This window comes from Salmo salar, chromosome 11, assembly GCF_965601325.2.
Source record: "Salmo salar chromosome 11, fSalSal1, whole genome shotgun sequence".
NCBI classification, from domain to species: Eukaryota; Metazoa; Chordata; class Actinopteri; order Salmoniformes; family Salmonidae; genus Salmo; species Salmo salar.
In genome coordinates, this window is record NC_138301.1 from 4,788,904 (window position 1) to 4,802,578 (window position 13,675).

Here is a 13,675-nt window from a genome sequence, read left to right on the forward strand (position 1 = left end):
TTCTGTGGACAGGTGTCTTTTCTACAGGTAACAAACTGAGATTAGGAGCACTCCCTTTAAGAGTGTGCTCTTAATCTCAGCTCGTTACCTGTATAAAAGACACCTGGGAGCCAGAAATCTTTCTGATTGAGAGGGGGTCAAATACTTATTTGCCTCATTAAAATGCAAATCAATTTATAACATTTTTGACGTGCGTTTTTCTGGATTTTTTTGTTGTTTTTCTGTCTCTCACTGTTCAAAGAAATCTACCATTAAAATGATAGACTGATCATTTCTTTGTCAGTGGGCAAATGTACAAAATCAGCAGGTGAACAAATACTTTTTTCCCCTCACTGTAACCTTTATTTAACCAGTTAAGCTAGTTGATAACAAGTTCTCATTTACAACTGCGACCTGGCCAAGATAAAGCAATGCAGTGCGACAGAAACAACAACACAGAGTTACACATGGAATAAACAAGCGTACAGTCAATAACACAATAGGTAAAAAAAGAAGGTCTACATACAGTGTGTGCAAATGGCATGAGGAGGTAAGGCAATAAATAGGCCATAGTAGCAAAGTAATTACAATTTTGCAGATTAACACGAGTGATAGATGAGCAGATGATGGTGTGTAAGTAGTGATACTCGTGTGCAAAAGAGCAGCAAAGTAAATAAAAACAATATGGGGATGAGGTAGGTAGATTGGGTGGGCTATTTACATATTGACTATGTACAGCTGCAGCAATCAGTTAGCTGCTCAGATAGCTGATGTTTAAAGTTAGTGAGGGAAATGTAAGTCTCCAGCTTCAGCGATTTTTGCAATTCGTTCCAGTCACTGGCAACGGAGAACTGGAAGGAAAGGCGGCCAAAGCAGGTGTTGGCTTTGGGGATGACCAGTGAGATGTACCTGCTGGAGCGCGTGGTTACACCTGCTGGGTGTTGTTATCGTGACCAGTGTGCTGAGATAAGGCGGAGCTTTACTTAGCATAGACTTATAGATGACCTGGAGCCAGTGGGTCTGGCGACGATTATGTAGCGAGGGCCAGCCGACGAGTGCATACAGGTCGCAGTGGTGGGTGGTATAAGGCGCTTTGATCATTGGCTCATCAGTGCATCTGCAATCATTGGATCATCAGTGCATCTGGAGATAAAATCAACGGCTCACAGGAAGGATGTGGTATGGGAAATGGGCCTGTTTATAACGAGAGAAATTGCATGCATCCCAGTTTTGCCTTCAATTCCCTAACTGCCACACTGCTGTTTTTGTCCCCAGGTGGTTTCAGATGCTGCCGGACAAGGTGTCACCATCACTGGCAGCAAGACTTTCAACAACTGGAACTGGCCCAATGCTGTCATCTTTGCTGCTACTGTCATCACAACTATAGGTAGGCAAACTGTCCTGAGAGTGTCACATGGAGCTTATGTAATTGTGGTTTATAGTCAGGAGAAAAGGGAATAACTTAACTGATGCAACAAGTCAGGAATATATTCCATAATAATTTATTGTGCAAGGATTTGTGGATCTTATTTCAATATCTTTCAGTAATTATCTGCTTAACTTTACTCTAATGGGATAAACTCTCCTTTAGGGTGGACTGCTTTCCCTTTTAGTCCATGTCTGTATAATCTAAATGTATGGTACAGATAAAATGGGATCGGGTAAAGAAAAACCAGATTAAAGAACTGGTCTTTATTGTTGGTTTAGTTTGTCAGCAGAGTAATTTATCTTATTTTGGTACTCTGAATGCCAACAGGTTGTTTTCTGATGATTTGACATGTTTATTCAGCCTTGCCAAGTCTCTATCATTTCTCATCACTGAAAAATATTTTATAAACTGTGGTTATGAAATGTGCTTTCTTTTGGTAGAATTTGTTATCTGAATTGGTCAAAACAAAGAAGTGTTAAGGTTTGAATGCTGTTGATTTTGAATACTACTATTAACCCCTTCCTATCCTTTCTTGCTCTGACAGGTTATGGCAACATTGCCCCCAAAACGTCAGCAGGACGGGTGTTCTGCATCTTCTATGGGCTCTTCGGGGTGCCACTCTGTCTTACCTGGATCAGTGAGCTGGGGAAGTTCTTTGGAGGCAGGGCCAAGCACCTGGGTCAGTACCTAACCAAGAGAGGGGTTTCACTGGTAAGAAAGATACTTTTTGTCTTATAAATATTTTTCATCCAACTTGTCTTTGTCTAAGTTAAAATGATCAGAGGGAAATAAGTGAATGTGTTTCAGCTGCATTTGACTCACTTCATCGGTTTTTGCATTATTTTTTTGTTTTTCAGCGAAAGGCCCAGTTCACTTGCACAGCCATCTTTGTCCTTTGGGGTGTACTGGTCCACCTGGTCATCCCCCCATTTGTATTTATGTCTCAAGAGGGTTGGACCTATGTGGAGGGCTTGTACTTTTCCTTTGTCACCTTGACCACGATTGGCTTTGGTGACCTTGTAGCAGGTAAGCTCATCCTCCCCTTGCATTATCAAGCTCTTGCATGTTTATGGGTATTTGTCCTTGCATTTTGCAAGTGATACATTTATTGCCAACTTGTATTTTGTAAAGGTACTTCTTATTTTCATCATACCTTTTTACCCAATATGGTAAAGTAGTTCTCATGCAACAATGTTCCCACTTCCTCAGAAATGTGCTTAATAAAACTGTGAAGTGATAATCTCACTTTTAAAAGTTTATATTCTGTTAACGCATACAAAAAATAATGTTGTTGACTCGTCCTATACTCGTATTTGTGGCCAAAGCATAAATTGGAGAGAAAACACTTAAACCCCAACTCAAACTTGTATCTCAAACGGACCATTTCAAAAAATTACCTCATAGAGGCCAGTCAGCAGTCTACTCGCATTAGGACTGTCCCCGCCACCCAAAAAATTGGTCGAAATAGTATTTTCTTTCGACCAATCAATTGGTCTACATTTTTAAACGTGTATTTTTCCACATATAGACACACCCTATGTGTTTCAATAAAATCAACTATACACCTGCACGTTGAACATCTCATTCCTAAATCATGGGCATTAATCTGGAGTTGCTATCTCCTTTGCTGCTATAATAGCCTCCACTCTTCTGAGAAGGCTTTCCACTAGATGTTGGAACATTGCTGCGGGGACTTGCTTCCATTCAGCCACGAGCATTAGTGAGGTCGAGCACTGATGTTGGGCGATTAGGTCGAGGTCGTCATTCCAATTCATCCCAAAGGTGTTCGATGGGGTTGAGTTCAGGGCTTTGTGCAGGCCAGTCAAGTTTATCTACACCGATCTCGACAAACTATTTCTGTATGGACAGGAACACAGGAAAATTGTCATGCTGAAACAGGAAAGGGCCAGTTCTGAATTTTATATGCACGTTTTCGTGGAACAGTTTCATTTAATTCATGTCTTTGGATCTCAGAAAGCATTGTCATGTGGTTAATTGAAATGCTATCTAAATGAAAATGATACAAATCTAAAAGTAACTTCTATTGCAATTGCCAACTATGTAAAAAAAATTGCCTACATAAAGCCAAAAAATAAAAACATTGCGGTCTGCAGGTAGAAAATATCATGATTAAAAATAAATATCCTGTAAAATCCCATTGGCTACACATTGCCTGTTTGTAACAAACTTTAAACATTGTATCAACTATCAACTGTGTCCGGCCTGATTTGCAACACTGTATAAAATATTCTGGGCCCTCAAGAGTTTCTTGCGCCAGTGAGCTCGGGACAGACAAAACTGTAGGCTATTTCTGCAAGGGATTAAAAGTAATCAGGTGTTTCCTGAAGTTTCCACTCGATCAGAGCATTACATTTTTCCCTTTCATGCCGAGTGGTTATCAAAAGGGGGAGAGCTGTAAATATTTTCTAATACATTAACAAGCTATTGTCATTCTCAATGGATTCTAAAAACATACTTCATTTACTTCCTGTTTTGAGGTGAAGAAAAAATGACTTTGAAGCTCCAAAGTTAAGACAGTTTATAGGCCTACATTTGCTCACAGGCCAGGTAGCCTATGCCTACTTCTATATGCGTAATCAGGCGCGTGTCCTTAACATTGACAGGAGCGCTCCAAACAAAACACAATGAATAAATTGACAACTCGGAAAATTTAATGAAATAAACATTTACATTTTTTACATTTTAGTCATTTAGCAGACGCTCTTATCCAGAGCGATTTACAGTAGTGAATTCATACATATTTTATATTTTTTCATATTTATTAGATTTTTTTCCTTTTTTAAAAATTATTATTATTTGTATTTTTTTCTCAAGTGTTGCATATGTTGTGAGCTCTGCAAAAGTGTCCCGACAATATGAGAACGGTAATCGACTAATATTAATATATATGGAATGCATTAACAGAATTTACGGTAACCAAACAAACATAGTTTATTAATGGGAATTAACGGTCAATGTAAGCTACAACTGGTGATATACAGTATGTAATGGGGAATTGATTGACAAACATGTAAAGGGCAAATGATTCACACAATTAATTTATGAAACAATGAATGTGCATGAAATGGTGGGAGAGTGTGTATTCCTGAGAGAGATGTGCCTTATAGATCTTAGCTCATTTCACTTCTTATTGGACCGTGGCATCCCCAAGGCCTCCTCAATGGATTAGTCCACTGAGACGGGTGCAAATCAGACTGGTGTTACGTGCCATAAAAAATATCTATTTGCGACTGCTCGCCTAAAAAAATTAACCAAACAAGAGTTGCGGAGTTGAAAAGAAAAAGCCATATCTCAGACTGGCCAATAAAAATAAAAGATTAAGATGGGCAAAAGAACACACACACTGGACAGAGGAACTCTGCCTAGAAGGCCAGCATTCTGGAATCGCCTCTTCACTGTTGACGTTGAGACTGGTGTTTTGCGGGTATTATTTAATGAAGCTGCCAGTTGAGGACTTGTGAGGCATCTGTTTCTCAAACTAGCCACTCTGATGTACTTGTCCTCTTGCTCAGTTGTGCACCGGGGCCTCCCACTCCGCTTTCTATTCTGGTTAGAGACAGTTTGCTCTGTTCTGTGAAGGGAGTAGTACACAGCGTTGCACTAGATTGTCAGTTTCTTGGCAATTTCTCGCATGGAATAGCCTTCATTTCTCAGAATAAGAATAGACTGACGAGTTTCAGAAGAAAGGTCTTTGTTTCTGGCCATTTTGAGCCTGTAATCGAACCCACAAATGCTAATGCTCCAGATACTCCACTAGTCTAAATAAGGCCAGTTGTATTACTTCTTTAATTAGCACAACAGTTTTCAGCTATGCTAACATAATTGCAAAAGGGTTTTCTGATGATCAATTAGCCTTCTAAAATGATAAACTTGGATTAGCTAACACAACATGCCATTGGAACACAGGAGTGATGGTTGCTGATAATGGGCTTCTGTACGCTTATGTACAGTTGAAGTCGGAAGTTTACATACACCTTAGCCAAATACATTTAAACTCAGGTTTTCACAATTCCTGACATTTAATCCTAGTAAAATGTCCCTGTCTTAGGTCAGTTTGGATCACCACTTTATTTTAGGAATGTGAAATGTCAGAATAATAGTAGAGAGAAATGATTTATTTCAGCTTTTATTTTTTTCATCACATTCCTAGTGGGTCTGAAGTTTACATACACTCAATTAGTATTTGGTAGCATTGCCTTTATATTGTTTAACTTGGGTCAAACGTTTCAGGTAGTCTTCCACAAGTTTCCCACAATAAGTTGGGTGAATTTTGGCCCATTCCTCCTGACAGAGCTGGTATAACTGAGTCAGGTTTGTAGGCCTCCTTGCTCGCACACGCTTTCTCAGTTCTGCACACACATTTTCTATAGGATTGAGGTCAGAGCTTTGTCATGGCCACTCCAATACCTTGATTTTGTTGTCCTTAAGCCATTTTGCCACAACTTTGGAAGTATGCTTGGGGTCATTGTCCATTTGGAAGACCTATTTGCAACCAAGCTTTAACTTCCTGACTGATGTCTTGAGATGTTGCTTCAATATATCCACATAATTTTCCTACCTCTTGAAGCCATCTATTTTGTGAAGTGCACCAGGCCCTCCTGCAGCAAAGCACCCCCACAACATGATGCTGCCACCCCCGTGCTTCACGGTTGGGATGGTGTTCTTCGGCTTGCAAGCCTCCCCCTTTTTCCTCCAAGCATAACGATGGTCATTATGGCCAAACAGTTCTATTTTTATTTAATCAGATCAGAGGACATTTCTCCAAAAAGTACGATATTTGGGCCCATGTGCAGTTGCAAACCATAGTCTGGCTTTTTTATGGCGGTTTTGGAGCAGTGCCTTCTTCCTTGCTGAGCAGCCTTTCAGGTTATGTCGATATAGGACTCATTTTACTGTGGATATAGATACTTTTGTGCACTTTTCATGCCAAAGTACGTTCATCTCTAGGTTACAGAACGTGTCTCCTTCCTGAGCGGTATGACGGCTGCGTGGTCCCATGGTGTTTATACTTGCGTACTATTGTTTGTACAGATGAACTTGGTACCTTCAGGCATTTGGAAATTGCTCCCAAGGATGAACCAGACTTGTGGAGGTGTACAATTTTTTCTGAGGTCTTGGCTGATTTCTTTTGATTTTCCTATGATGTCAAGCGAAGAGGCACTGAGTTTGAAGGTATGCCTTGAAATACATCCACAGGTACACCTCCAATTGACTCAAATTATGTCAATTAGCCTATCAGAAGCATCTATAGCCATGGCATCATTTTCTGTAATTTTCTAAGCTGTTTAAAGGCACGGTCAACTTAGTGTATGTAAACTTCTGACCCACTGGAATTGTGAATTATAAGTGAAATAATCAGTCTGTAAACAATTGTTGGAAAAATTACTTGTCATGCACAAAGTAGATGTCCTAACTGACTTGCCAAAACTATAGTTTGTTAACAAGAAATTTGTGGAGGGGTTGAAAAACGAGTTTTAATGACTCCCAATCTAAGTGTATGTAAACTTCCGACTTCAACTGTAGATATTCCTTTAAAAGATCTGCCTTTTCTAGCTACAATAGTAATTTACAACATTAACAATGCCTACACTGTATTTCCGATCAATTTGATGTTATTTTAACCTCTATGGGCTAGGTGGGACGCTAGCGTGCCACCCGTGGTGCACTCCATCAACAGCAGGTGCATTTCAAGAGCGGCAAATTTGAATCCAAATAAATGTCAAAATTCAAATTTTTCAAACATACAACTATTTTACACCCTTTGAAAGATAAACATCTCCTTAATCTAACCACGTTTTACGATTTCAAAAAGGTTTTACGGCGAAAGCATACATTTAGAGTATGTTAGGACAGTACATTTACAAGAGTTGTGTGTAATGTTTTGTCAATTCAAAGACAGGGTCACCAAAACCATAAAACCAGCTAAAATGATGCACTAACCTTTTACAATCTCCATCAGATGACACTCCTAGGACATTATGTTAGACAATGCATGCATTTTTAGTTCTATCAAGTTCATATTTATATCCAAAAACAGCGTTTTACTATGGCATTGATGTTGAGGAAATCGTTTCCCTCCAATAACCGGCAGTCAAGTCAGCGTCACAAATTAAATAATTAAAATTAGAAAACATTGGTAAAATATTATATTGTCATTTAAAGAATTATAGATTTACATCTCTTGAACGCAATCAACTTGCCAGATTTAAAAATAACCTTACTGGGAAATCACACTTTGCAATAATCTGAGCACTGCGCCCAGAAAAATACGCGTTGCGATACAGACTAGACGTCATGTTGGGGAGATCTAAAATCGAAAATACTATGTAAATAATCCATTACCTTTGATTCTCTTCATCAGATGTCACTTCCAGGTATCACAGGTCCATAACGAATGTAGTTTTGTTCAAAAAAGCTCATCATTTATGTCCAAAAATCTCCGTCTTGTTAGCACATGATCTAAGCCAGCCGGACTTCTCGTCATGAACGAGGGGAAAAAATATATTTACGTTCGTTCAAACATGTCAAACGTTGTATAGCATAAATCATTAGGGCCTTTTTTAACCAGAACATGAATAATATTCAAGGTGGACGAATGCATACTCTTTTATAACGTATTGGAACGAGGGTACCCAACATGAACTCGCGCGCCAGGTGTCTAATGGGACATCATCGTTCCATGGCTCTTGTTCGGTCAGATCTCCCTCCAGAAGACTCAAAACACTTTGTAAAGGCTGGTGACATCTAGTGGAAGCAATAGGAAGTGCCAAAATATTCCTCAGCCCCTGTGTTTTTCAATGGCATAGGTTTAAAGGTAATACAACACATCAGGTATCCACTTCCTGTCAGAAAATGTCTCAGGGTTTTGCCTGCCAAATGAGTTCTGTTATACTCACAGACACCATTCAAACAGTTTTAGAAACTTTAGAGTGTTTTCTATCCATATATAATAAGTATATGCATATTCTAGTTACTGGGTAGGATTAGTAACCAGATTAAATCGGGTACATTTTTTTTATCCAGACGTGCAAATGCTGCCCCCTAGCCCTAACAGGTTAATGGACAAAAAAATGGACGTTTCTAAGTGACCCCAGACTTTTGAACGGCAGTGTACCTTTTTCGAAAAATTGGACATTGACATTTGTACATACTCAAACTTTCCCTTCCTGCTTTTCTTTATTCAGGCGTGGATCCAAATGCAGACTACCCAACTCTGTACCGTTACTTTGTGGAGGTGTGGATTTACCTGGGTCTGGCCTGGCTCTCCCTGTTTTTCAACTGGAAGGTGCGCATGGTCGTGGAGGCCCACAAGGCTCTGAAGAAACGACGCAAGCGGCGCAAGCTCTCCCTTGACGAGCTGAGGCACTACAAGGAGAGCCACAAGGCCCTCCACCTGCCGCCCACCGCCAACGACGTCAACATCTTCAGCTTCCTGTCCAAGAAGCAGGAAGGCTACAACGACCTCATCAAACAGATTGGTGTCAAGAAAGATGGTGGCGGGGACCACTGTGACAGTAATGATGCCAGTAACAAGGCCAAGGAGGCGAACCGCTCCCAGAGCTGCATTGACACGGTTACCTGCAACGGCAACACTATCCTCAGCCTGGACCGTTCACCGCGGCAGAAGCGGCGCTACAGCTTCAGTGACCGAGTCACCGTGGCCTTCTCGAAGTCCAAGAACTACCTCCTGGGCTCGGAAAATGGGATGCTGCTCACAGAGGACCATGGGGAGGGTGATTTGGACGGGGACCAGGAGAGGATGTACGAGAACCAACTGGACAAAGAGGTGGACCAGGAGAGCGGAGTTGGCAGCCTGGGCGGTGGTGGAGGCTGCAGTATGGGTGGCCGACGGCTGTGGGACTCCAAAGAGTACCAGTCCCTGATCTTCCAGAATGCGAACATCACTTTTATTGATGAGGAGAACGTCCTTAACAACAACCTGGAGGATGAGGATGACGATGCTAAAGCCAAGCTGTCAATCACCACGTGCGACGAAAATGTAGAGACTGACTCCAAAGAGGAGCAGGGCTCTGAATCAGAAGAGTCCGTGTTCACCAGCGATGGATCAGAACATGACCACTCTTATGAGAAGCTTGTGGAGGAATATTCAAAGGAGGACAACACAGAGTCCTGAGGAACTGAACTGGACTGAACTAGACATGGAATAATCCTTCATGTCATTGCTATGACACATTTTTTTTTTAACAATTTAAGGCATAGCCACATTCTCGTTGAACTTTGATCTAATGAAGGAGAAATCTTTTAATATTCTGTTAAAATGAAAGACTGTGAAATGAACATTACAGGTTTTATGTCTATCACTCTGGTGCATTCTTTCAGATGTAAGTGGTATATTGCCCGTGTCTCATCTTAAAAACCTTTCATTGGAGTTGAACACATCTTTCATCTCCGAGTCCTGGAGTCTTTCATGCAATTTTTTCTCAGATACCATGAGAACATTTTGCTTAGTCACCAATACATCAGATAATAACAGGCTCACCGTTTAGTCATTTTAACTAACATTTAATCCAATAGCAGAAAATACATTATACCATTTTCAAAACGGATATTTTTGAAGTGCTGATTCGAAGGAATAATAAATCGTATTGAAGAATAGTGGCTGATGAAGGATGACAATGGACAATGTAGTAACTAGGCACTATACAATTTTGTTTCAGTAGTCTTCAGTTTTGAGCATGTTAATTCGGTTATAGTTAAATTAAGAAATTACAAGAAAATCATATAAAAAGTAATGAAAAGCAGATACTTGGAGTGGACAAGTGACTGTGAATTTGTTTGTAAATGCACTTAGTTTTGAAACAGACATTTTTATGAAATGTTTAGATTTTTGTGCCAAGAATTTTGAAAGTGTAATAGATGCTTTTGAAAATTGCACCAGAGTGATTAAAAAAGACGATCAGTCTTCCCTCAAACGATCAAATAATGTGCCAACCTCTGGTTGGTTGAGTGTCTACTTTAAACAATGAGTTTATGAACTTATTAACTCCTTCTGGTTATAGACTAAATGGAGTGACACCTATGGACGTATAGATAAAGTTGTCCTACATTAATTCACTACTGTTTTCAGAAGATATGGTCGTCTTGCATTTGTTTGAAACAAGATTGAGTTTTTCAATCAATTTGAGATGATGCCTTAGTCTTTTGCTCAAAGGTTAATAGGAAATAGCAAGGGTGAATACATTTTTCAGAGGATTGCTCCTGGCTTCTTTGATTTATATTCACCATATTGGTGTTTTTTTGTAATATTTATACAATGAAGGAAAAAGCAGCCCTTTTGTTAAAGGGGCAATCCACAGTTGCTACATACATTTTTGGACTTATACATTAATGATATACACTGAGTGTACAAAACATTAGGAACATCTTCCCAATATTGAGTTGCACCCCTTTTTTGCTCTCAGAACAGCCTCAATTCGTCGGGGCACTACAAGCTGTCGAAAGCATTCCACAGGGATGCTGGCCCATGTTGACTCCAATGCTTCCCACAGTTGTCAAGTTGGCTGGATGGTGGACCATTCTTGATACACATGGGAAACTGTTGAAACCCAGCAGCGTTGCAGTTCTTGACACACTCAAACCGGTGCGCTTGGCACCTACTACCATACACGGTTCAAAGGCACTTAAATATTTTGTCTTGCCCATTCGTCCTCTGAATGGAGCACACACACACAATCCGTGTCTCAATTGTCTCGAGGCTTAAAAGTCTTTCTTGAACGTGTCTCCTCCCTTCATCTACACTGATTGAAGTGGATTTAACAGGTGACTTCAATAAGGGATCATGGCTTTCCCCTGCTTTCACCTTGTCAGTCTGTCATTGAAAGAGCATGTTTTGTACACAGTGCATACTCATTGATTCTTGAAGAATATAACTATAACAGCTGTCGTACCCCATCACTAACTTGTTTTACTCTAGTGTTTGTAAACAGTAAATGTAAACAAACACTTTAGCCTCAAAACATGGTTAAAACTATGTTATATCATGGATGGTTCGTCCTTGTATCCATAGCTCTGTCTATGAATTTAAGAGTGGTTACATTTCTACAGCCCCCTCCCTCAGCTTTTTTCCAAAACAGTGGTGGGTTGACTGCTTTGCAACCATTTCAATTGTGCATTGGCCCACTTTAATTGCATACTGGCGTAAATGTCTCTCATTGCACAATTTCATCAACTGATGAGTGCAGTGTAAAAACCATTTCAATGAAGATCAATGTTGACCACCTGAGCCAAGCCCTTGTCCTTGAAGAGGTTGAGTGGGTTTGCGTGCAATTTTCCCACTCCCTTTGTTTTCTTATCATTTCTTTGTTTCACTAAGTGAAACCCATGTTTACTTTTAATGTCTGAGATTGATGTTTGTTTGACTGCATCTTTTAGGGGTCAAATTCTGAACATGAATAACATTTTGAGAACTTCCTGAACCAATTAAATCCAACCTGGAAAGTGAAACCTTGAAGTCTTTTTTTGAACCAATGCAGAGTAGACTTGCGTGCAAAATAGGGATTAGTGTTCCATTAGACAGTTCAGCCAAAAGGTGGGATATCCATAAGTGCCCCCTTCATTGTATTCATGCGACGCGTTCTTACACGCTAGTTCTGCGCCACGGCACAGAACCACCTTGAGTTTAGAGTCTGGTTTCCTAGTGTACATTTTTTCTTTTTTTTAACTCTCTCACTTTGTCTCATGGCTTTTTCTCTGTAATTCTTTTGTAAAAATGTTATGGTCCCTTGCCTCTTTTGAATGTTGAATCGGTCTTCGTAAGGAATTTCCCCAGTCACAATATTCATTTTCTCACGTAATCTCTCCTCCCTTTTTATTTACTGTCTCCCTTTTGAGAGACCTTTCGTATTTGCCATGTAAACATTGGAAAAGTGCCCATCAGTAGCAACCCACTCTGCATTGTCCAGGACATGGCCTTGCTGCCTGTATTTACTCTTGGGGGCTCGTGCTGGTGTGAATGCCTGAAATGTAACTCATGTGGGCGGTCAAGGTTAACACGTGACGCTCCCTTAGCATAAGGTTAGTCATGAGACAAGGAGGCAGCAATGTCAGTGTTCACTGTTTTCCTCCGTGTTCATCCACAGCAATTGCTCCCCCCTCCCCCGCACAAAAACCTTACTCTGCATATTATATAAGTGTTGTGCAATATTAAGGATGCCCATACCATTTACTCACAACTAGTGTTTTTTTCCCCTTCCCAGAAGATCAGTCATACTGTAAGACTAAATTCAGTTGAGTCTGACATGTTACCTTTCATTTTGTTATTTGCCTGCTATCCATATTGAATCCACACTCCTCTACATTCTGACTCTTGAACGTTGTTTCCAATGTGCTGAACACAGCATGGATCCGATATGGATACCAGGTGACCTTGTTAGTGCATATCAGTACTTTCTTCATGAGGAAAAAAAATAGTTGCTAATATGGCCCCAGTTGTATTACAATGGTGTTCATGAGCATAAGTGCTTAATGCTCCATGGCTGTGTTAGCGTAATCTTTAGTGTTGCTTACATTATCTTAGTGTTTATTTTTAGAGTGCGTACATTTTGTGTGCACCGACACCAGATGTAAATGTCCTAAATCATCACACTTTCACCATCTCCAGTAAAATGGTACATTATATTCACATCTTTCTACAGAACAGGTATGTGAACTACTGGAAATTGGTTAGAAAATTGTACAACTGCCTGTTAGAATTTAACTCTGTACTCGTTCTGAGGCTACACCAGTCACAAATGGTTTCACCAGACCATTTGAGTGCAGCATTGTTTAAATGCAGCTATGGTACTTTTCTAGATTCTGATTAAATTAAACCGTTTAAACTGTTTCAACATTATCAACAAAGAACCAGTTATGTTGGTTGGACTATGTCTTAAGTTTTACTCCTGTCATTGCTCCTTTGTGTAAAATTTACTCCATCTTTTGTTTTTATTATTAAATTATTGCAATTTTTATGATTGTTTTGTACATGAAATCACAGCAAAACTGTATATATTTAATTTTAAATAAACATATTTATAAAGTGTTTATTTAAAAAATGTCCTTCACACCAAACACAGCTGCTAGTGGACAGTAAAACCTCAAAATAGCACCATCTACTGTCAAAATGTGTCAAATACTGTGCCGGCAGAGCACGCTAACCTCAAAAAAACGAAACACAGGATCATAATTTCCCCTCTTTCAATCAAGGAGTTAAATGTACCGGAGCGAGTGGTTACTTACTCAAGGATG

At 39.9% G+C, this 13,675-nt stretch overlaps 1 protein-coding gene across 1 annotated transcript in view; it reads left to right on the forward strand.

Annotated features, from left to right (window-relative positions):
* The window catches only part of kcnk5a (potassium channel, subfamily K, member 5a), an 86,092-nt gene extending 72,621 nt beyond the window's left edge, over nucleotides 1-13,471 (forward strand). The window contains exons 2-5 of the mRNA XM_014126181.3: nucleotides 1,255-1,366; nucleotides 1,953-2,119; nucleotides 2,266-2,434; nucleotides 8,614-13,471. Of these exons, the coding sequence (XP_013981656.1) occupies nucleotides 1,255-1,366; nucleotides 1,953-2,119; nucleotides 2,266-2,434; nucleotides 8,614-9,563 (1,398 nt within the window). The 3' untranslated portion in view covers nucleotides 9,564-13,471. The remainder of the gene's footprint in view (nucleotides 1-1,254; nucleotides 1,367-1,952; nucleotides 2,120-2,265; nucleotides 2,435-8,613) is intronic.
* The last annotated feature ends 204 nt before the right edge of the window (nucleotides 13,472-13,675 follow it).